The sequence below is a fragment of the Malania oleifera genome, chromosome 6 (genome assembly GCF_029873635.1).
Source record: "Malania oleifera isolate guangnan ecotype guangnan chromosome 6, ASM2987363v1, whole genome shotgun sequence".
In the NCBI taxonomy this organism is placed as follows: domain Eukaryota; kingdom Viridiplantae; phylum Streptophyta; class Magnoliopsida; order Santalales; family Ximeniaceae; genus Malania; species Malania oleifera.
In genome coordinates, this window is record NC_080422.1 from 97611658 (window position 1) to 97636510 (window position 24853).

General features: G+C 35.1%; 2 protein-coding genes across 2 annotated transcripts in view; one reads left to right on the plus strand and one right to left on the minus strand.

Annotated features, from left to right (window-relative positions):
- Positions 1–4861: 4861 nt before the first annotated feature.
- On the minus strand, positions 4862–5634 carry LOC131158331 (multiprotein-bridging factor 1c). Its single transcript, XM_058113119.1, has one exon. It carries the CDS (start codon positions 5518–5520, stop codon positions 5083–5085), a length of 438 nt encoding a protein of 145 aa, XP_057969102.1. The 5' UTR covers positions 5521–5634; the 3' UTR covers positions 4862–5082.
- The window catches only part of LOC131158330 (DNA mismatch repair protein MSH7), a 33337-nt gene continuing 13589 nt past the window's right edge, over positions 5106–24853 (plus strand). Inside the window, exons 1-14 of the mRNA XM_058113118.1 lie at positions 5106–5696; positions 7341–7630; positions 8551–9097; positions 11407–11502; positions 11662–11717; positions 12380–12446; positions 13991–14086; positions 14468–14599; positions 14731–14764; positions 14858–14905; positions 15861–16060; positions 16148–16274; positions 16384–16661; positions 17913–18104. Coding sequence (XP_057969101.1) covers positions 7350–7630; positions 8551–9097; positions 11407–11502; positions 11662–11717; positions 12380–12446; positions 13991–14086; positions 14468–14599; positions 14731–14764; positions 14858–14905; positions 15861–16060; positions 16148–16274; positions 16384–16661; positions 17913–18104 — 2154 coding nt within the window. The 5' untranslated portion in view covers positions 5106–5696; positions 7341–7349. The remainder of the gene's footprint in view (positions 5697–7340; positions 7631–8550; positions 9098–11406; positions 11503–11661; positions 11718–12379; positions 12447–13990; positions 14087–14467; positions 14600–14730; positions 14765–14857; positions 14906–15860; positions 16061–16147; positions 16275–16383; positions 16662–17912; positions 18105–24853) is intronic.

Here is a 24853-nt window from a genome sequence, read left to right on the forward strand (position 1 = left end):
CGCAAGAAGCGTGGTAGACCAATTGGTGCAAAGGATACTGTTTCTCGAAAGAAAAAGGAAATGAATAAAAGTGACACTCCAAAAGAGTTCATTAACACTCAAGAAGAGGTTAAAAGAAATATAGATCAACAATCCCATATTTCCACAGAAGCAACGCCATAAGTGGTTTCGGTACCGAAAAATTATGAGATCTTATTAAAATTTGGAAATATGCGGAGAAGAAATGAAGTTGTTGTTGACAATGTGTTTGCATATGCGATTACTTCAAAAATTATTAATGGTAATGAGCCTGAGCCTCAAACTGTAGAAGAATATCGATATTGAAATGATTGGCAAAAATGGAAAGAAGCAATACAGGCTGAGCTAGACTTATTAGCCAAACGTAAGGTATTTGGACTAGTATTTGGACCAGTAGTCCAAACACTTGAGAATGTCAAACTTGTTGGGCATAAATGAGTTTTTGTACGTAAAAGAAATGAAATGAATGAAATTGTGAGATACAAGGTGCGTCTTGTAGCACAAAGTTTCTCCTAAAGGCCCGATATAGATTATTGTAAGAACCCGAATTTGTATTGTACGAGTAATTACGTAAAAGAGGAGTAAGTATGGAATTCTGCAGACTTCTTCGACGAGACCAAAATTCGTCAACGAAGGTAGTAGACTTTTCGTTGACGAAATTCAGAGGTTCGTCGACGAGAAAAAGCCGAGGGGTTCAGGGAAATTTAAATATCAGGGTTCGTCGACGAAATCGCTGCCTCGTCGACGAAATCCCTGAAGACCTCGTCGACGAGGAGACCAATTTGTCAACAAAATCCCTCGGGTTAAAGGTCTTTATAAGGATATTTTGGGCTTGCTTCATTGCTAAGTTTTGGATTTCTCTCTCTCTGTGTCTAGATTTTGAAGCTTTCTCTCTCTCTTCGATTCCTTCGCCGTTTGTTGCCAGATTCACAAATCCACAGTTATTGCGAGGATCAGTGAAGGATTCTCTACGTTTCTGCTAGATCGGAATCTTGATTCAAGCGTTTTCGGGTTTCGGGCCAAAATCGAGATAAGATTCGGTTTTCATTTATGATTCGGTATATGTATAGTAGTACGGATTGTAAGTATGTTCTGTACTGTGGTTTGTAGATTTCGGAGTCTCGGTTCGTAGAGTTCGTAGTTGGATTTTGGGTTAAGGTAAGGGGATTCTGTTTATATCAGTCCATTTTTTAAATCAGAATCGGTAAGCCTATAGGTTACGATCGTATGTATGTTTTGGCTACTTATTTTGGGAAATCTATTGGGTAAAAATACGGGATTTTTGGGTTACAGTTTTTTAGGAAAATTAGGGATTTCGGGTATCATCTATACTTTGTTTGGAAAACCATTTGTCTTGTTTAAACTGTATTAATGAGATGACCGTAATCCATATTTGCATAAACTGTATATTTGAAAATGTAAATGATATGATTTGCCGTAAACCAAATAAGTGTGGTACGTATGGATGTATGTATTTTGTTTCAGATATTTGTGAAACAATTATGTGGCAGCAAATTACCATACGCTGAAATGTATAGGGACGTGAGTTCCAAAATGATTCCAGGTTTTGTGAAATTGACTATGTGGCGGCTAATTACCGTACGCCGAGAGTGGCCGACTCTATATCCGGGGTGTGAAATATCACCAATATGATTCAGCAGGTTACTATATGTAGCAATGGATTCACAGTGGGCCTAAGTCTTCGCAGCGTAGTTGTCACATGACAATGTAATCGGGGTGAGACTAGGTGACCTTGTGTAGTTGCGTATGTAGCAATGGATTCACTATTGGGCCTGAGTCGTAGATCTTCGTAGTTGCATGTGTAGAAACGTAACCGCTGTAAGACTGGGTGACCTTGTGCAGTTGCGTATGTAGCAATGGATTCACCATTGGGCCTCAGTCGTCGCAGCGTAGTTGCGTGTGTAGCAATGTAATCGCTATGAGTTTGTGGTGACCTGGTGTAGTTGCAAACTAGTGTGTCGACACTGACCGTATGTATGTATGTATGTTGGGTATTGTATGAACTGGAATGGTTTTTGTGAAAATACTGGAACTGTATGACACTGTATGGAAAATGTTTTGAAACTGTACGAATTGTTTCAAACTGTATCGTATGTATATGTTATGAAATATGTAAAATGACACTGGTATGCCACACACTAATATAACTTGTTCTCTCCCTTACTGAGAGGTGTCTCACCCCGAATATATACAAATATTTTTCAAGTCCTTCGGGTAGCCGAAACTAGCATCCTCGCATCCGAAAGCGGGGGTGTGGTTTAGCTACTACTAGTACCTGATAGGTACGAGTTTTGTAACCAGGCGGTCGTGATGGATTTTGTAGACGCCCGTAGTATGTATGGTATTTGTAGAGATGAATAACCTTATATGGTATAGACTCTGGTATGGTACAGTTTTATGTATAGAAAGACCATATTCCACTGCATGTATCGATGACTATGGAGGATTGTATGTATGTATGTAGGGCATCCGTTCACCCCACGGGATTGGACCCTCTTTGTATGTTGTATCATGTATATTTTAATTGATACAGAGACAGGTTAGGTTACTTAAATTCACCCCTAGGTCCCATTTCAGGGTTCGGGACGTGACAATTATAATGAGACCTATTCCCCTGTTATGGATGCAATTATTTTCAAATTTTTGATTAGTTTAACAGTTTCTGAAGGACTCAACATACACCTCGTGGACGTAGTAACATCTTACTTGTATGACTCATTGGATAATGACATATATATGAAAATCCCTAAAGAATTTAAAATGCCTGAAGCATATAATTCAAAATAACGGTAAATGTATTATGTTAAATTACAAAGATCCTTGCATGGATTGAAACAATTTGGATGAATGTGGTACAATCGTCTAATTGAATATTTGTTGAAAATTGGATATGAAAATAATATTGTTTGTCTTTGTGTTTTCATTAAGAAGATAAATTCTGGATTTGCTATAGTCGCAGTTTATGTTGATGACATAAATATAGTAGGAAATTCAGAAGAGATCTCAACGACTGTTAATTATTTAATGAAAGAATTTGAAATGAAAGATCTTAGGAAGATAGAATTTTGTCTTTGTTTTCAAGTTAAACATTTAACAAGTGGAATTCTTATTCATCAATCATCTTATGTAGAAAAAATCTTGAAATAATTTTATATGAATAAATCTTATCCATTAAGCTCCCCCATGGTTGTTCGTTCACTTGATGTGAAAAATGATCTTTTTCGTCATCGAAAATATGATGAAGAAATCCTTGATCCTGAAGTACCCTATTTTAATGCAATAGGAGCACTCTTGTATCTTGCAAATTGAATTAGACCAGATATAACTTTTGCAGTAAATTTACTGGTAAGGTTTAGTTCTACACCAACTCAGAGACATTAAAATTGAGTAAAACATATCTTCGTGGCACATCTGATATGAGTTTGTTTTACCCAAAAGGTGTAAAGTCTGTGTTGAAAGGATATGCTAATACTGAATATCTTTCTGATCTTCATAAAGTTCGATCACAAATAAGCTATATTTTTATATGTGGTGATGCTGCTATCTCATGGCGATCTATAAAACAAACGATCATTGTTACCTCTTCGAACCATTAAAAAATATTGATAGTTTACGAAACAAGTTGTGAATGTGTATCGTTAAAAACTATAATTCAACATATTAAAGAGACAAGTGTATTATCACTGGAGAATGATACGCCAACAATATTATATGAGGATAGTGCAGTATGTATTGCACAAATTAAAAGTGAATACAAAAAATGTGATAAAACTAAACATATTTCATCAAAATTCTTTTACACTTATGAACTTTTGAAGAAAAGAAATATTGATATTTGTAAAATTCGTTCAAGTGACAACTTAGCAGATCCATTCATAAAAGCATTGTCAATTTCAATTTTCAAGAAACATGTACATAACATTGGAATGTAACAACTTAAGGATATTTTTTAATTGATTGTATTTTTTAGGAAAAGTATGAATATTGTACTTTTTTTCCTTTGTTAAGTTTTGTCCCACAGAGTTTTCCTTAGTGAAGGTTTTAACGAGACATATTCATAGTGCATAGTCATCAAAGGGGAAGTGTTATAAAACGTGTATATTTATATGGATGACTATTTAGATAATAGGTTACAACCTTTGATATGTCCACATAATGATTTATTATGTGATTAACTTTTGAAATGCCAATATATAAGAGCAAGTTTTACAACAAAATGATATAATAAAATGATTAACAACATCTAATTTTTGAAAGACTAAGTTGTTGAATTTCTATACTTCCAAATTTTTTTTCCTCTTTTTATTTCATTTATAATATTTAGTACTATTTAAAACAAATTTTGAAAATTTGAACTTCATCAAACAAAATTCTAACACTTAATCCTACTAACCTAGAAGTGATTTGAGAAACATTAATAGGATAAAATAATGAGAATGATAGTATAAAATTTAATTGATCTGAATGATTTCTAAATAAAAGTTATTCAAAATTTTAAAAATCTCTCTATTGTTTCTATCTTATATAAAAACAAAAATGACGAAAAAACAATCCAAATAAACACATCCACATATTAATTATTATATATAGTTATTTAGTATTTAAATTTAATAATTTATTTACACTAAAATTAGTAACCATTTTTCTTAATTAATTTAAAAATAATTTTCAACGCTCAACAACCAAACTCCCCTCTAATCGACTTAAAGATTTAGTGACTTAAATTTAAATATATATAACTTTAATTAAAATATAATATAAAATTATATTAAAAAAAAAAAAGAAACTAAATCTGTACTCTGTAACAAAAGGTGACCGTTGGTTTCATAAGGAGTGTCAACACAAACACCACTCATTTCAATTCATCCACATCGGAGTAATCACTCAAGAACATGCCACCACAAGAAACAAGAAATTCAGACACATGAAATCACTGCGAGAATCTACACACATCGATCTTAATTAGGGCCATTCAATTTGTACATGCACAATCAACAACCAACAGCATCGTCTACAATTAATTAATCCATAAATTAGCTCGGATCACTTGCCGATCTTGCCTCTGAGCTTCACTCCGAGGGCCTTCTCCATCTTCGCCAGCACCGCCTGGCTAGGCACCGCCTTGCCGTTCTCGTACTCCTGCACCACCTGAGGCCGCTCGCTGATCAGTTTCGCCAGCTGCGCCTGGCTCATCTTCTTCTCCGCCCGCGCTCTCTGTATCGCCTGCCTCACCTCCGGCGCTACCCTGTCCAGCGCCGCCGGCTCCGTCCCCTCGTCCAGTTTCCGCGAGTTCGCCGCCGCCGCTGGCGCCTTCTTGTTCGTGCCGCCGTCGGACTTCTTCACGGTCTGGACCGGCGCTCCGGTACGGAGCGCCCGGTTCACCGTCTTTGGGTCGCGGAGGTTGTGGCCTTTCGGCCTCGGCTTGTGCAGAACCACCGGCTCCCAGTCCTGCGTTATCGCCTCCGGATTCCTGCTCGGCATCTTCGAAGGAAATACAGGCGCAGAGTGTTTATGAGATTGATCGGAGAAAATGGCTGCTGTTTGCGGAAACGACGTGCCGGAGGACGACGAAGAACATCTTTATAGTACCAGGTGGAGGCTCTGGAAGGTTCTTGCGGTGCCTGCCAAGTGGCAGACGGTGATTTATTATCTGGAAGGTTCGGGGATTTTTTTATTTGCTTAAAATAATTTTTTTTTAAAAAAAGGAGAAAAAGAAAAATGCAAACATAGTTATTATGTATTTTTATTAATGCAAAATAGAAAATGGGAGTATGATTCTTTCTCGTGGTTTTGATAAATTAGTTGAAAATTTTTATTTTATTTTATTTTTTACTTCATAACTAAGCATGAAAAACTTAATTAAAATTTTTTTTAGGTGAAGTGTGCCTTCTCGGCTATTTGAGAAAATATAATTATTTTATAATTTTTCTTAAAAAAAATCATATATGAGCATTCTAAAATATTGAGAATCTAAAAATAATATAATTCTCAATGGAATCTTATATTTTACATGAATTTATAGTTTGAATTTCAATATTTTCAAGTAAAATATGGTTAGATAAACATCTTAATACTATGAATTAAATATTAGATGCGTATGTTTTAGAAATAAAATTGAAAGTTAATAAATATTTATTTTGTTATAAAATTCCTTCACTATATCTTTGTCTATGTTTTTGAAAATATCGAATAAAATAATAAGAAATTTTTAAAAAGAAATTAAATAGAAATTATACAATTGAGGAGAAAAGGGAAAAGTTATGTTATTAAAGTATATATATTTTGGATTACATAATTATATATTTCAAGATATAAAAACTTAAAAAAATTGCAATATTTTATTCTCGAAGTGTGGTCTTTTTACATTGCCAAACTCATATCTTAAAATGCATATGTATTCTTTGTCAAAAAAATCTGGATTTTGTTTACATCAAGGTTTTGGTGATGAAAAAGAAAAAAATAGTGAGAAAAAAATTAGAAGTTTTTGTATTTGTCCCATTAAGAGTGAAATTTACTCAAATGTGATTGATAATAAAGTAAAATAATCAGTAATTTATAAAGTGAATTTTTACTGGTTAATAATATATTTACTTTTTAAAAAAATTTTTTGAGCACAAAACAAAAAGATATATTATTTTATAATGCCCTCTCTTATCCCCATAGTTTTTATGTCCCATACATATATATATATATATATATATATATATATATATATATATATACACACATATATAACAATTATCATTTATGACTCAAGTAATAAGGGTGATTTGTAATTTTGGTGTCCCTAAGATTATGAGTTTGATTTTTTAATTCATTTAATGGTGGTGAATATAATTGATTAATCATATTAAAAACTCATAAAGGAGAGAAGGAGGGAAGTAAAAAATAAAATTTTTCACATGAATTTTTTTTTAATTATGCATTACAAAAAAAGAAAAAAAACAACTTTTCTTTGTCATTTTATTTCTATTTCCTAATTTCTAAATGCATAATAAAAACATTTCTTGAGCAATTTAAAACTCTTATTAGTTCATTAAAAAACTTTTTAAGTCTAAACCGCACATAAAATTTTAATACTAATCCTCTTATCGCCAAAATTTAACTAAAAATTTACTTCACCCGCTCACATTGATTGCTGGAAATTTCAGCAGATAGGTTTTTTGGCATATAATCTTTCTTAATATAATAATCCAAAAGGGCCAAAATACAAAAAGGCGCCAATTCTTCATGTACTTAGTTCACAGGTCTCAACTTGGATCTCACACACTCTCTCCACCACTGCCTCACTGCACCATCAGGGTCTCAGAATGCAGCGTCAGAAATCGATACTGTCGTTCTTGAAGAAACCCTCGCAGGAGAACCAGAAATCCGGAGGTTCATCCGCTGGAGATATGCTCCACGGTCGGCATCAACCTCCCATGGACTCCTCTCACGAAGTCCTTGGAACCGATACCCCGCCGGAAAAGGTGCCGCGTCGGATTTTACCAGGCAGCCTCCCAGCGAACAACGACGAGGCTAGACCTTCTCTGTTCTCGAGCATCATGCATAAGTTTGTGAAAGTTGATGATCGCGAAAAGTCTTGCGGGAGGTAATTTTTTTTTTTCCTTTTTAGTTTTGGAGATTTCTAGGGCATTTGTCAAATGTTTTTTTTTTTTTTTGAAATCATTGTTCTGGAATTGATGTCGTACTAGTTACGTCTTTGAAATATGTATAAATGTTAGCTCAGTCGCGGAGCTTCTAGCACCAGAACGCAATCATTCAAGCTATGACACGCGTTTATATATTAGTTAACTGCTGTTTTGATTAGGAGAAAGGTTTAAGTTTCTGAAATCGCTCCCAGTGGCATTAAATAGTCTGTTGTGATAGTACATGAAAAGTCTAAGCTCTAGTTTCCGACAAAAACAAAAAAAAAAATAAAATAAAAAAATGAGGGAGAACCGGGGGATGGGATGATTCGAACTTGAAATTGTTCCTTGTGGCATGAAATAAAGTTGTTTAATGTCACAAGTTAAGTTGAAGTTTATTTGGCGGAGGCTGTCTAAAGAAATTTGAACGAGATGTATTTATCTAACTTATTTTTTTATGATTTAATGAAAAATATGATTGGCTGTTTTATGGTTTAACTTGTTTGGTAGGAGAAGAGTGTGTGATCCTCCATACGCAAAATGTAGCCACTTGTAGAGAGTTCTTTCCAAACAACACCCAAACCCACTCTTCCCCCCCTCCCGGGCGTGGCGTGCGCACGCATGCACAGTTACAATGGTGGCAGAGCCCTGGCCTTTGGGGATGGGATTATTTGAATTTGAAACTGAAACTCTACTCTGTTATTTAACAGGAAAGAAAAGAAATATTGTAGTTGGCAAGCTTGCTCTTGTTATGTGTTTTTATTTGTTTTTTGCTCACACATTAAGTGCCCTTCCATCCACTGCATACATAATGAGTTCTTGGAAGTTTTATTGTACACTTGCATGTTTTGCATATTATTAATTTTGTAGATATAATTTGCAGGAACAAGGCATTTGGTGGCTCCTCTAATTTTTGCTCAGAGTCTTCTAGTAAATTGAGCAAACTAGAAGAATTGAGCGGACAAAAAGCAGCTTCTCAGTCCCCTGGAGAGAACAGTGTTCTCAATTCAAATGTATTAGTTGATAATGGTTGTTCGTTGCATATTGAAAGTGATGATGATGTTCTTGGACCAGAAACACCGGGTATGCGACCCCTTGTTCCTCGTTTGAAACGAATTCAAGAGGAATGTTATAATTTCAAAGATAAGAATGATTGTTCATTGCAAAATTCTAGCAAAAGAATTAAATTTCTTCCGGATTCAAGGGCTGGGCACAAGAATGATGTGGAAGAATCTGATACAATTAGTAAGTTTGAATGGCTCCATCCTTCTCGAATTAGGGATGCTAACAGAAGGAGACCTGGTGATGCTCTGTATGACAAACAGACGCTTTATATTCCACCTGATGCTTTGAAGAAAATGACTGCTTCTCAAAAGCAATATTGGGAAGTGAAATGTCAATATATGGATGTTGTGCTCTTCTTTAAAGTGGTAATTTAGAGTTGCTATCACATTTTATGTATTTTGACAGTATAACTAGTTCAAGTCGTCAAAACAGCCTTCCCAATTGTGGTGGTATGGCTGCGCTCCAAGGCCCCAAGGGTGGGCCTTGGATTAATAGTAAGATTGCTCCTTTGTGACCGGTTAGCCACGGGTTTGAGTCCAAGTAAACTGCCTCTCTGCATTAATGTAGGGGTATGGTTGCATGCACTATGACAACCTTCCCCATATCCTCGCAAAGCGGGGAGCCTTGTGGCTCAGGAACACCCTATTGTAGTTTTGATCACAGTAGTGTTATAGATGAGCTTGTCACAAGTTACCACTTTTATAAATTTCATTTTTTGTACAATATATTGGTGCTCCAATGTTTTTATGTTTTTAGTTGTTCCATTTATAGAAGTGCTGGCTTCAGTACTTGCTTTCTATTTTTTTGGAAAGGATCACCTTCTGGCAGATCTTATTCATATTAGCTGAAATAATTTATTTCTTTCATCAAAATACGTAAAGTGTCTACAATTGATGTCTTCCTAATATTGGCTAATATGTGGCTCATTATTGCTCATATTAATAACTGGAAAGGATCGCCTTCTGGCAGATCTTATTCATATAAGCTGAAATAATTTATTTCTTTAATCAAAATACATGAAGTGTCTACAGATGATGTGTTCCTAATATTGGCTAAATATGTGGGTCATTGTTGCTCATATTAATAACTGGGTGATGCTAAATTTGTTTAATGCAATAATTTTGGCACAGTTGGCTACAAGATAAGAGATGCAAGGTGATAGTTTTACATAAAATTTATGAAATACAGCATTTTCCTAAAAAAATATGATGAATTTCTTGAACTTGACACACTAGAAATACGTTTATCATGATTTAGCTCTTGCATAAAGAGAGAGGCACCAAGGGCAGGAAGAGGAAAATTGGAAGTTTGAAATCCTTTGTCCAATGCCAGGCTTTATAAGTCATTAGCATGACTGTAACAGCATGCCTAGACGGGCAAATTGAAGCACTATAATGTAACAAAATAAACTGCTAGTGCTGCTTAGCAAAAAAAAAAGGAGCTTCTAGTGTTGTGCAGTGCACATGTTAATGGCAAGTAGCTTACAGGAGAGAGTGTTATCCATGTCAAGATAATGGTAGGGTTTATCATAGTAACTGTTCAAAACTTCAAATTTCCCTTTTTGTCTATGTGTTTGTCTGTGTTTTGTGAAATTTTGACATGTGTTGCTTGTTTAAATGTGTCATACATGTTTGTCTGCAACATCTTGAGGATTTGTGTTGATTTTAAGATTGCATTGTACTAGCTTTTAAGATTTGTCATATATTAATATTGGGAATCAGTCTGCATATCATGAAAGATGATTTATACAAAAGTTATGTTCATCAGCTCCCATATGAACACTGCTACCTTTCTTCTGTCCTTAATCCTTATAAAACATAAAGCCATTAGCTGATCTTACCTTCATTCCAATGTGTTACTGATTGCGTTGGCCGCCGATTCTACTTGGTGGTCCACTGATCCATGCTCTCTTTGGTGTCCTGCTTGCACTTAATCGAAATTTTGGATAGCCTTTCTCCCTTTTAATTTTGTTTGGCATGTGGAAGTGCCATCACTGCAGGTCTAAAAGCTTAAGCTGTTATGTTGCAGGCTAACAATGTCCATGCCTTAAAACTTCCTTGCACTTGTGGCCTGGTTTCCTATAGAAGGGTAAACAAACAATGATTAACATCAATGAGTGGAATAAGGACACTCTAACTTAAGATAATTTAACTAGTAGAAGATAACCATGGGCACAAGAAGCAAACATGGCTTTAAACCTATTTTCTCACTACATCCTGTTAGGTTGTGGGCTAAAAATGTATATCAAACTGTACCACCACGCCTTAAGCATTAAGAAAGGTCAAAGTTCATGCTTGGCTGGTGGCATCTTACCAGTGCAGGATAGCTTGTGGAGGTCTTTTTGGGAACCAATGCCTGATTGCAGAATGGGTTTGGTTTCATTTCATGATATAATATATTGAATCTTGTGTTTGAGTTGCATATCCATCCATGTACGGAGCATGTGCAACTGTGTGCATGAGATGGTAGAAAGGAAAAAAGAAAAAACTATATTTTATATTTTTGGGCTACAGGAATGACCTTGTGTTGGTGTCTTATTCTTCAAACTTCACTCTATGGTTTCTGCTAATAAAATTTATTCGAATGTTAATGTTGCCGTGTGTGCATATATGGTTGGAATTTCTTCCTTTTCGATACATATCTGCTTAATGTCACATCTTTTGATGCAATGTAGGGAAAATTCTATGAGCTCTATGAACTGGATGCTGAAACTGGTCACAAGGAGCTTGATTGGAAAATGACCTTAAGTGGCGTGGGAAAATGTCGACAGGTAACTTTCTTTTCTTTTTGATCTACATCAGCTTATACTTTCATGTTTTACTTTTTTATTTTATTTTTTATTTTTTCTTCATACTCCACATTGTTTAGCCTATTATGGGGCATGTGTCTATCAATCATCATTGTCTAATAACATCTCCCTTGTGGTCAGGTTGGCATCTCTGAGAGTGGGATTGATGATGCTGTTCAGAAGTTAGTTGCTCGCGGGTAAGGAAATTATATTGAAAAGTATTAAAGCTTTTTTGAGAGTATCAAAATTGTATTAACTGAAAACTTTTCACTGGATATCTTGTAAATACGACTGTAGATCTTGCTTGACTCTTGCCATATCGTTAGACTCAATAATGCTGTTATACGTATGCACCAATAATTGCACCATTCAAAAAAGAGTTGGTAAAAAGGGTGTTAAAACTTGATATACATTGTTGGCCCACAACCTAACTGCTTAAGCTTTTAGGTAAAGTGGTAATCTAACATGGTATCAGAGCTGGTTACTAGGAGGTCCTGGGTTCTAATCTTGTTGCCTGCATTTATTGTGTTGTGTTTAAAAAAATTATTGTGTTCCCTATCATGGGTGCTATTTATCGTGTGTTTATCTCTCCACAGTTGTCGTGCTACATGCGCGGGGGAGTGTTAAAACTTGATATACATTGTTGGCCCACAACCTAACTGTTTAGGCTTTTAGGTAAAGTGTTAATCTAACAAGGGGCATTGCAAAATTTATATGCTGTGATTTGTCTGTAGTAGATTTTCTGTGTGAGGCCTGAATTGGTTGAGGCCTTGGCAAGCTTTGGTGTACTTGTAAGGTTTTTTCTGTTTTCCTAGTTTCTCTGTAATGTAATTCTCTGTTTGTTCATTTCTCAATAAAGATATAAAGTTGGACGGATGGAGCAGTTAGAGACATCTGGTCAAGCAAAAGCCAGAGGTGCTAATTCTGTAAGTCCCCCATGGTCCTCTAGAGAGCCAAACAACATTATAGCTTACTATTGTTTATTCAATTTTCTTATTTATCTTTTCAAATGTGATGCCTTTTTTTCCTAAGGGCTTGCTGGTTAAGTTTACAGATTATGCTTTTTTTTTTTTTTTTTTGTTCTCGTTAAGCATGAACCTTTTTATATCAAAGGGCATCAAGGCGGCCAAACAAAACAAAAGGATGAGTGACTATACAAAAGTCAGATATGTGGGTTGAGCTGAGTGGTGGGCTACTCCTGCTCAGGATGTGGTATTCCCTTGCGGTTCTGGGTTTGATTCATCCTGATTCTCAGGGCAATACTCTTCTTTTAAACTGAAGAAAAAAAGCCAGCAATGTAGGAACTTGAGCAACTGAATGAGATCTTGTGTAATTTCTCAGAGCTGCAAAATATCTGTTTCTGTATTAGAGTGTCCAAATTCTGTGCAAGCATCTCCTTCCCTTCTAAAGCTCTCATATTCCTCTCCCTTCAAATGTACCAAAACAGGCACATGATTTATGCCCATAATAGAGCTGTTATTAACTAGATTTAACATGATGATATGATGAAAGCTGTAAACCATTTTCACTGGCTGCGTTTTATACTTGGTTGTTGGGGCAAGATATGGTATTTTTTTTTTAGTTTCTTAGTGATTCCAATTTGGCTATAATCTTAAAGAATTCCCTTGATGATTTTGAACAAATACCCACTGCTAAGAGTTTTATTCTTCAGACTCCCAATCTGATAATTCCCTATCGCTTGCAGGTATATCTTGGAAAGTTTGTCGAACAAGAGTGGAGAAAAAGCTTTTGGCTCTAGAAATGCTAATAAGGAATAAACTGAGAATATTCTGATAGTTTAAGTTTGTTTGAACTTCACCGTCCATCTTATGTTTGGAGATTTATCTTTTTCACTGGTTCCTTTTGATCTGCTGGAAAGAAAAATATCTGACCTTTATTTCAAACATTTTTTGCCATTTTAATATAGTCAGAGCCTTAATATGGTCACACTGAACAAAACCGACAAATTGGAGAAAAGTAGCTTTTGGAAGGAAATATTTTTAATATGTGAACAGTTTTCCTCATTTAGCCTGTTTCTTTGAATCACTCTTCACCATCGACTCCAAATTGTATTGCTTTTCATCAAGTGCATGTGTTTTGAGTTACTTTAGAAGCGATGCTGTGAGGAAAATGATCTTCATTTGGTCAGCAGTCTGTTTATTTCAGATGCCCATTTAACATTATCTATCACTGCGGCATAAACTCATTGAATGAAATACATTTGTTTAGTTTAGCATTTATTTTTTTCCGGGTGAGTTCTTAACTAGTGGTTCAGTATGGAAGTACCCTCTTGGAGAATGTGTAGCACAAATTAGAGAACATATTTATCTTTATGAGCTTTTGTCATTATTTATATCCCATCATACTTTTTCTTTTTTCAATGAAGTTTCTGTTTTAGGGTGTTTCTTATTCCAGAGCTTGTATCAAAGTTGCATGATGTGATTATTGATATATAGTGTTGGGTTTCCAGGTGGTTCAAAGAAAACTAGTTCATGTGATTACTCCGTCCACTACAATTGATGGTAACATTGGGCCTGATGCTGTTCATCTCCTTGCTTTAAAAGAGGTTTGTTTAATTATGCATTCATCCATGCATACTGGACTTAGGTTTTTGCAACTAAATTTTCAGATGCTGGCGTGTTTTTAGGATTGTTCAATTTAGAAATGCCATGTCATTTGTTTTTGATCGCATAAATTGGCGGAAAAGGATTCATATAACCGACCCCACCTAGTGGGACTTAAGGCTTGGTTTTGTTGTTGTTGTTATATGTCATTTGTTTTTTTGAGCTTCTTGCAATTCCTTAGTAATATTTGATTGATTGATTCTATAGTTAGTAGTGGACCTATTTAAATTTGCAAAGATTTTTTGATAAAAAAGTGCATATGTAGTTCATTGATCAAGATATATTCTAGCTAATGCTCGTGTTGCATTGGGTGCTTTGTTTAGGGTAACTTTGAGCTGGAGAATGGTTCAACTGCATATGGGTTTGCATTTGTTGATTGTGCTGCATTAAAATTTTGGGTGGGTTCCTTGAGTGATGATCCTTCTTATGCAGCGTTGGGAGCTTTGTTGATGCAAGTATGCCTTCTCTCTCTCTCTCTCTCTCTCCCAAATTTGCAATCTCTCTGAGTTTCCTATTGTTTATATTTCAAATTTGCAATCTACTCATGTGTATAATGTTCTAATTTTCATGTTGATTTTGATTGAAGGTGTCACCTAAGGAAGTTATACATGAAAGCCAAGGTGAACAATTTTTTTTTTTCGGTCTTGGGAGATAGTTCTGTTTAGAGGTCCGCCTGAAACTTTTGCCTTGTAATTGTGACCTTAAACTCGCAGACCTGTCCAAAGAAGCTCAGAAAGCACTTAAAAAGTATTCGTCAGCTGGTAAGGATTGCATCAATGTTTTGAACCAGCATGTTATTCTGAAATGTGTTTAGTAATGTTTATTGATGCATGACATTACCTGGTAAACAAGTCGTAAAAAATTCTTGATTTTTTTTTCTATTTGAGTTCTCGATTAAATTTTGTTTCTCAAGGAATCTTTTTTTAGTTGTGTGCACATGCATATGTGTGTATGTGCCTGTACATGCTTTTTTCTATTGAGCTACATTTTTTATTTTTATGCTGGTCCAGTTTCCCAGTCAATACTTGCTTACAGGGTATGTGTTTTTTTATTTTTCCTTGTCCTTTTCTTCTCTATTGTGGAAAACATTGTCTTGGACTTTCGCGGTCAGCATTGTTTCATTTGTTTGTCTTCTCCCATTTCTTGTCCATCACTACATTAATTACTTCTCTACTCCCAATTTGACTGAAATCATATACAAAATGTTTAGTTCTTGTGTTTGTTGGATGGGTATGCCAGTAAATTTTTTAAGTGCTCTAGATGATGGCCTTTAGGCTCCCTTATGCAAGGAACTCGGTGACAAATAATGAGATGGGACTATGCCTATATACCTGTGGTCTTAAATGCATGCTTCACAAATTAGTGCATTGTTTCTCTCTGATTTTAGACATGGGCATTTAATTAGTGTCATATGTTTCCCTATCAGCAAGAGAAGACTGGCTCCTTTTAATCCTGCTCCAAACTCCAATTTATTGATATTTTTCTTCTTGTCTTTGATGCATCAGCATTATCACAGTTTTAAATAGGTCACCTTATATCTGGGATTCTGTTAGATAATCTTGACATCAATTAGGGATCAGGTGTTCGCCAGAGATACTTGATTCCCCATTGCTTTTGCTTTACATTGCTTGAAGCATTAGGGAGAACTAAAATGTTAAATTTATGTAGTATACAAAATAACTGGATTAAGCTTGAGTTCTGTTATCTCAATTGCAGGTTCCACTGCATTGCAGTTGACTCCTGTACTGCCAGGAACAGATTTTGTGGATGCTTCCAAAGTTAGAAATTTGATTCAGTTGAATAAATATTTTAAAGGTTGTTCCAACTCATGGGATCATGCATTTGATGGTGCTTTTCACAATGATCTTGCATTATGTGCTCTTGGTGGACTTATTGGTCATTTATCCAGGTTGATGGTAAGATTGCTTCTGCACTCTAATTATCGAATGTCAGCATCTATATCTGTGATGTTATTATGATTGATCTTTTAAATATTTAAACAGTTAGATGATGCTTTACACAATGGAGAGATATTACCGTACCAAGTTTACAGTGGTTGCCTCAGGATGGATGGGCAGACACTTGTCAATCTAGAGATATTCAATAACAATGCTGATGGCAGTCCATCAGGCAAGTGCTACTCACCAGAGCAACATAATTTGAGAGATGATCTCCTCTTTTGTATGTTGCACTGTGTTCATCTTTCTGGCATAAATGTTTTATGTTACTTGCAAATCAGGTACACTCTACAAATACCTTGATAACTGTATAACATCTTCTGGTAAGCGGGTCTTGAGAAACTGGATCTGTCATCCACTGAGATCTGTTGATGAAATCAATAATAGGCTTAATGTTGTTGAGAAGCTAATGATGCATTCAGAAATTATGCTGCTTATTGCTCAGAACCTTCGAAAACTTCCTGACTTAGAAAGATTACTTGGAAGGGTTAAAGCAAGTGTTCAGTCATCAGTTTCACTCGTGCTGCCCTTCGTTGGCAGAAAAGTGCTGAAACAGAGAGTATATCTTGTTTACCTGTATCTGCATTTCTTTATATTACAATTTTTATTTTAGTTATTACTATTGTCCATTCATCTGCATGGCATTTTGCAAAATCCCTCTTTGCTTTTCTTTTTTCCTTCTCTCCAATTTGCAAATAGAAAAATTGATTTTCTTTCTAAACAAGTCCCATTTCCTACAGAGAGCATAGTTACTGTTTTGTATTTTGTAGTTAATTAAACAAGCCATCTATGGGCATGTCTGTTTGCATTTTTTTGATGAGGCATTAGTGCTGCCACAGACTGATGCTTTCTTCTTGGTGTGGTATAGAGGCTTTTTTTTGGGGGGGGGGGGGGGGGGGGAGTAACAGAGGGATAACCTTATGGAAATGTGTTGTTTTAGCCCTATTTTTAATTTTGTGGATTGAAAGAAATGCTAGGATTTTTAATGGCAAAAGCCGTAAAACAACTCTCTTGGGCATTTTTAATGCAAGGAATGCAGGGATTTTTCTTGCTTCCTTGTGGGCTTGTTCTTTGGGTTTCTTTTAGGGAATTTTGATGTCTGATCTCCAGAGGAATTGGAGAGGGCTTTAATGTAACTGTTTTTGTTTGTTTTTAGGAGGATATCTTATCCTCCACTATTTGTAATTTTCTTTTTTCTGTACATGAAGTCCCTTTTCTATCAAAAAATAAATAATTAAAAAATTAAAGCCAGCATAGCTGGCTTCATAATTTAGTTGTCTCTACTCCCTAATCAGATTTTGTCTTTGGAATGTTGAAATAAAGCAGGCTTTGACGTCACATTGCAAGATAGGATTATAAAGTAGGGCAAAAGGCACTGACCTCCCCTGAGGTCTCAAAAATCCCAAGGGCTTCCCCCTCCCTTGAGGTTTCAAGAATTCCACAAACCTCTCCTGAGGTTTGCTAAAAGTACTTAGAACTCACTTTATATTTTGCAAAAAAGACAAGCCTTTTAGGGGTGTAAGCGTCCCAAAAATCAAATGTTAGAGGAAGTCTGGGATTTTTGAAACCTCAAGGATTTGAGTATCTTTTTGCCAAATCTCAGGGGAGATCAGTATCTTTTGTCTTATATTCATTGAATCTTTCATTTTGGGCATTAGTCCTATAGTCAATTCATGGGCGGGAACTGAGTGGCCTGTATATTCTCAAATTACAAGTTACATGGATAGAGATATTTCATGTTCTGTAGTTAAGTAGAAAATGCTCTTTTTCCTGTTCACTTGTCTGATTTAGATCCAACATACTGTGCTAGGTGAAAGCGTTTGGGTCTCTTGTTAAAGGCCTACGGATTGGATTGGATTTGTTGATTTTATTAAAGGAGGATCATATATTCTCCCTCTTGTCAAAAATTTTATACCTTCCGGTGCTAACTGGTAGTAATGCACTTGATGTATTCCTTACTCAATTTGAAGCAGCTGTAAATAGTGACTTCCCAAATTACCAGGTCAGTTTTTCTCTAATGACATGGATCAAAGTAATTTTCATGAAGTTCTGTAGGTTTCTTTCGATATTTTGAGAATGCTGACTGATTCATTACTATGCCTGGACTCTAAAGGGCCCTTGGCTGTTACTATTTTGCTGCAAGTAGGTGTCTGATAATACCAAGCCTACCATACATTTATAGTAGTTTCATGTAGTGTTCTCTTGGAAACTGTAATTTATAGACATTTAATTTGCATCACTAATGCAACTTTGATATCATCTCAAGATAATCTTAAGAAGCCTGGTCCAGTAAAGAGCTATTGATCGTTCCAATTTTCATTTTGGTTTAGCACAATAAATTTTAAAATATTTTAAATGCATATAAATTTTTTGTTGTAATACTGAATTATATGTAGAACTTATGATAGAATTTTTAAACAATAAACAATAGTCAGTAAGGATTTAATATTCTTGAATCTATCAAAAGAAATGGTCCCTGATCACATAAATTGGCGGAAAAGGATTCATGTAGCCGACCCCGCTTAGTGGGACTAAGGCTTGGTTTTGTCGTTGTTGTTGTAAGAACAACTAAGCATTAAATTCCACTAGGTGGGGTCACATGAATTCTCTTACTTTTGCATGATCTAGGGCAATATCCATTATCCTCCAAAAGTTGGAGTGCTGTCAAATTCTTACACACTGAAGCCATTCTAGAGTCCACCCCTCCCCCTCCGACTGCCACTACCATGAACATAAACTAGCTAACTCACTTCTCAATATGTGCTATTTGGCCCGCATTGCAAGTGGTCAGACCATCCTAACTACAAGTACCATGCCTAACTTACCATGGATATATATGTTCATTCCGTAATTTCTCTTCTAGAGTATATCACTCATTTTGACAATTTTTATTTTTTAGATATGTTGTTTCTTGGTTTCATTATATTTTGATCCACATAGCGTAGATGGGCTTTTAGCCATCCTAAAGAACTTTCCTTCTAATTTTAATGGTACTCTACAATCAGACAATACACCCAAAGCACATCCTTATTTTACCCAATTTGCTCCAACTCTTAGAAGTACATCTTCAATTTGTCCTTTAACTTGCATAATAGATCCAATGTACTGAAATCTACTAGAGATAAGAATTTCTTGATTGTTGAGTTTAATCTTTTCAATTTCCATCCAAAAATGGCTCAAATTACATTTAATGTATTCCACTTATCTTAAAACATCTAGATTCTAGAGCTTCTCTTAATTGCAGCTTATATTCTACTGTACCTCTAATTTTAAATCAAGACAATATCGAACTTTTCTTTTTTTGAGTATCATTAGTAAGTTCATCTGTCACTGAAGTGACAAAACTCAAAGTAGACCATTGGTCCTAGGAGGCATGGACCCAACATGATTCTGAGTCATTGACATTGCTATGCACAAATTTTGAAAAAAATGAGAGTACAATATGAAAGGAGTACATTAAGTAAAGTAAAAATATATATAAATTTTAGGCATGTTTTCTTTTTAGATGAAAAATATTGAGGTAATCTTAATTTAAAATGAAACATAGGTATCATTTGTGGACAATCATCAATTCCACATTTTACAAACTCTACAGTTATACAATCATCAACTACATTCATATTAGAGAATATTGGTCCCAAGACAAAAAAAAAAAAAGACACAACTCAAGGACATGACTAATTATGGGTGGTGTGCATGGCTCATCAAGAATTTTTTTTTTTAAAAGAAAAACAGATTAGCAGAGTGGCAATGGAGATGATGATGCCTCGTCGGTTTGAGCTTTATTCTATTCGAAATGCTCCTATTTGCCTGTTCTTTTAACCCTTTTTTTGGGGGGAGAGGGTCCTCTTTCTTAGGATTTCCACTTTTTGTTTTAGTTTCTTATTATTATTTTTCACTTTTTTTTTAATGAATCTCAACAAAGGGGGGTTGACGAGCTTGCTACCTTGCTTAATGCCTTGGACTCTTGGATCACTTTGTTTCTTTTGATATGGGGGATGAGAGTATTTAGGAGGGTGATTCCTCGGGTCTCTTTTCTACTTATCTTTTTTCTTTCACTTCAATATTTCTTCCCCAAAATTTCTGTTGGAACCATATCAATTTGGAAAGCAATGCTTGACACCTTTTAAGGTTTAGCCTTTTGTCTTGATTGTGACTCAATAGGATTAATACACATGGTTTGTTACATATTAGAAGACCCTACAAGTCTTAGTCCTGATATCTGCAGGATGCATTTTGAGTCCAATGAAACGAATGCTCGCCTTTTCCTTCGTTATCTAGTGGCAAACCATCTAAGGAATGATAATTTTTTCTTGTTTTGGTGAAGCTTGGGTGGTGTTTAGGGTTATGGCTGATTTCTTGTTAGTGACTTATTGGGGTTTTGCAAGAAAGAAAGTGCTTTATGGTGTTGCACAATTTTTGCTATCTTGTAGACCCTTTGGACTAAGAGGTTGCAAAAACCTTCAAGGCGTAATGATTCTTCAGGCTTCTTGTTGTATAGAGTATTTTTGGCTTTTTATAGGGTTGTCTGTTTTTTGGGAGGCTATCACTGTGTGACCTTCAAAGGGTTTGGAGGGCTGCTTCAGCATAATTTTATTGTGTTCTTTCCTTTTGATTTTGAGAAGACAAAGAAGCTGGAAGCTTGTAAGAATGGACCTACCAGTTATGTTAGTTAGGCTCCAAGCTTGAAATGAAGAAGCAAGGAAGCTAATGATGTTCCTTTGCCAAGTCGTGACTCCTTTTTGTCACATTTTCTATGGCGTAACAGGAGAATTCTGGGGGCTAAGTGGTTTGGTGATGCTCCATAAGGCTGGCATAGAGGTGTTAGGCTCCTAAGTCCAAAAACACCAAAGTTGAAGGACACATCATGAGACTTCCATAGGTACCTTTCTTTGGAAACTGTGTGCAAATCTTTTTTCTTTTCTCAAAATTTTTTCTATTAATCTTCCTATTACATATATAGCCTTTGAAGTTGATCTCTTGGGCATGAAGGCAGATTGATTTTTTGAACCCCCCTTTCTAACCTTAGGGGCTGTTTGGTATCACTATCAAAAATTAGAGAAAAACGAAAACCAAAAACTAGAAACTAGCAACCTGTTTGGTTAACTTATAAAATTGATACAAATTAAAAAAAAAAAAAATTTAAAATGCTCATTTTCATCTTTCAATCAAAATATTGTAAAAACATGATTAAAATAATAAAATTGCAAATAATACACATTAAAAAATTACCACAATAAAAAAAAAATTTATCATAATTATTTTACTTAATTGTTCTACTTTCAAAATTTACTTTGCAATAAAAACTTTATTGGATTGAACAATTGAAAATAGTAAAAGTATTTTGTAATTGCCTTTATTATTATTTTTTGAAATTTATGTGTATTTTTTTTTAATTTATTTAAGTTCATATGATCATTCAATTTTGATTTTAATTTAAAAGTGTATAAAGTAAATAATTTAATCCAAGAAAACTATTTCTGGGTATTAAAATTTTTGACAAAAGGTTGTCAAAACAACTGAAAACCATAAAATTTAGTTCTTAGTTTTTTGGCAAACAGGCGAAAGCTCGCTACAGAAACAAAAAAAATTGGCAAAAAAAAAAAAAACAAAAAACAAACGTGTTTTTATAATATGTTTTTTAATTGTGGAGAGAGAAATAGAAAATAGAAAATAGGAAACAACAACAATACCAAACAGACCCTTAGTCTTTGCCAATTATCCTTTTTCATAGTTTCGTTGTATGACTCATAAATTTAATTTCACGATAATTGTTGCTATTGAGTCTGTCAGAAAAAGTGTATTCCCAAGAGGGGGGTAAATTGGAATTTTAAACTTTCTTCCTAAGTTCAACTAATCCAACAATCAGTATTACACAAACCTAGGGTCTTTTTATGCAATTCCAAATGCATAGATGAAAATGATGTGAAAATTAAATCAAATGCATCATTCACACCAAAACATACATGTGTGGTAAATATAAAGTGCTGAAATGTAAGTAGGTACACGATATGTTATTGGGGTTCCGCCAACTATGCCTACGTCCCCGCTTCTAGCTCGCAAGTCAGAGGATTCCACTAATAGCTCACTTAAGGGTGGAGCAGCATCGTTTATAATCAGGTCAAATTAACAATGGCTGACCTCAACCTTAATCAGGTCAATTAGCGAGGCTGACTTCAACCTACATGCCTTAACAGGACGACGCACCTAGCTTTCCTAACCGGGTCTAAGCCAATTCGGGACTATTCTAGGACTAGTCTCCCTCTTCAGGCCTGTGCCTGGATATACAACAAATGTGTATATAATCAGATGGTACAGTGATTGTGCTTTCATGTAAAGCAAATATGTACCCAAATGCGCGCAATAACATACACCACAATATGATTTAATATGTAAGCTCAACGTGGTCTAGATGGTTTAACTCTCAAAAGTATTTTCTATGTGTAATGCGTACGTGAGAGTGACAAACAAACAATCTTTGTATCACAAGATATTTAGCAAATAAGTTCACACAAAGATGTCAAATCTCAAGTGTTTCAATCAGTAAGATATCTCAAGCATGTAAGTATTAAATGATGTATATGCTTGGTTTGCAAAAGATGTGTAATCTTTGTATTCAGCAAATAATATGTGAGTGAAAGAATATTGTAACAAGGATCACTATCACACAAACAAATATCTCTTCAAATATTTTACATGATAAAAGCGCAATAGATATTTGGAAGTGTTTGAATAGTTTTTGCAATAAAAAACAAATACAATCTTCTCAAGATCTTGTAATGAAGGTACAAGCTTAGAAGATCTATCAAAGTCTTTTTAGGATAGACTTATCAACGAAATCCCCTAAGAATCCTTAGGTTTTGCTCTCAAATAAAATCGTGTCAATCAATCAAGAGTGGGAGAGCAAACCTATTTAGACTAGCACTCAATCAACTTACAAAGGGTTTAATCAGTATGAGAAGGTAAGTATGAGTGTAGGAGGCTCAAATATGAGTAATATAAGCTTTGGAAATTTCAAAAAATTTCTCCTAATCAAAGTGGTTAATCCATTGCTAATTTGCACAAATGATCTCATATATATAGATATTTGAGAAAATATGACCGTTGGGGACCTATTGGGTATTATTAAGAAAGTTTAATGACATTTATAACATTTTAATCCTGTTTAAAAAATATTAACTGCGGTAAAAAATCAGGGCAACCTGAGAGGTCCGGTCGACCAGAAATGTTTCGGTCGACCAAGTCTCATATGGTTCGGTCGACCAGAGGACTTTTGAACTAAGGGCTCGGTTGACCAGAAGAGGGTGATTATCCAATTTTCCGAGGTTCGGTCGACCAAGCTATTTTGAATTGGCTGGTTCGGTCGACCAGACCGCTGAGATTTCTCCAGAGGACGCTCTGATCGACCAGGTAGTTGGAGAACAAAAGTGTTCGGTCGACCAGATGGTCAAATGTTGACCAAGGAGGGTTTCGGTCGACCAGGTCTCTTTGAACAACTTGGTTCGGTCGACCAGGTGGTCAAACTTTTGACCCAGGGAGGTTTCGGTCGACTAGGGCTTTTTGAATTACCTGGTTCGGTCGACCAGATGGTCAAATTTTTGACCTAGGGAGGTTTCGGTCGACCAGGCCAAAATGAATTGACTTGGCTGATCGACCGAAAGTGCACCATGTGTGCATTTCGGTCCCGTTTCGAAACATTCAAACCCTATTCAAATGCCTAACAAACATATATGTAAATGTGTGTGTCCTAGGGTCACTTGAGGTCCAATTTGAAGACACCGAAAAAGTTCGGTGTCGGTCGACTGAAGGTCGACCGAAGGGAAAACCCTAAGGTCACTCTAAGGTCATTTTGCATTATGATTGGTTTGAGCTCACAAAATAAACCATACATGTGATGTGTGTGCTTATTACAAACCGAATACCCTAATTACTATTATAGACAAATTTCACTAAAAAATATTACAATTGAGAACATAAATTTGTCTTCAAGCTTTGCTTGCTTCGTGCGCATCTTTACCAATCTTGGTTCCTGCACAAAACCTCAAACACCCATTAGTTACAATGAGTATTTGTCATAATCAAAATCGGGCGTTACCAATAAGGTCAACAGAGTCTACTTTATTTTTGGTATGTAAGTATTAAAATGTATTTTACTCCATTCATTTTCTTAGTCCATATAATTTTGTTTAATAAATTAGTTAATTTTCAGAATTTTGTTGATATGTCATCCGGTCGTACAATTTTTCCGTTTTTCATCATCTTTAATGCATGCTTAACTTCATAGTCTAATTTTGCAGGTAAATCTAAGTTTTTTATTGTTTTTGTTATTTGTTAGCTCTAAGTTTAAGCCTTGTATTTGGTTTTTTATTCAATAACTTATTGAAATAAGTTCATCTTTTTTTTATATATTCCACATTTTCTTTACATTTGATATTAATACCTAAGTCTCCAATCTTTCTTTCTTTAACTCTAGCAAGTTTAAAATATATATTTAGTACCTAGTCTTCTACTTGTTCTAAGTTTAGCTTTACTAACGACTTTTCTTGCACCTTTTCATAGTTCTCTTATTTCTATGTTGTTGCCATGTCTCAAACCACATTGTTTTTGTCTTTTTAAACATTTTGAACCCACCAACTCTATAATAATAAAGCATAAAATCTCTTTTTGCTATTGTTAGATTACCACTTTAAGCTTTTAGGTAAGTTGGTAATCTAACGTGGTATTAGAGGTGGTTACCAACAGGTCCTAGGT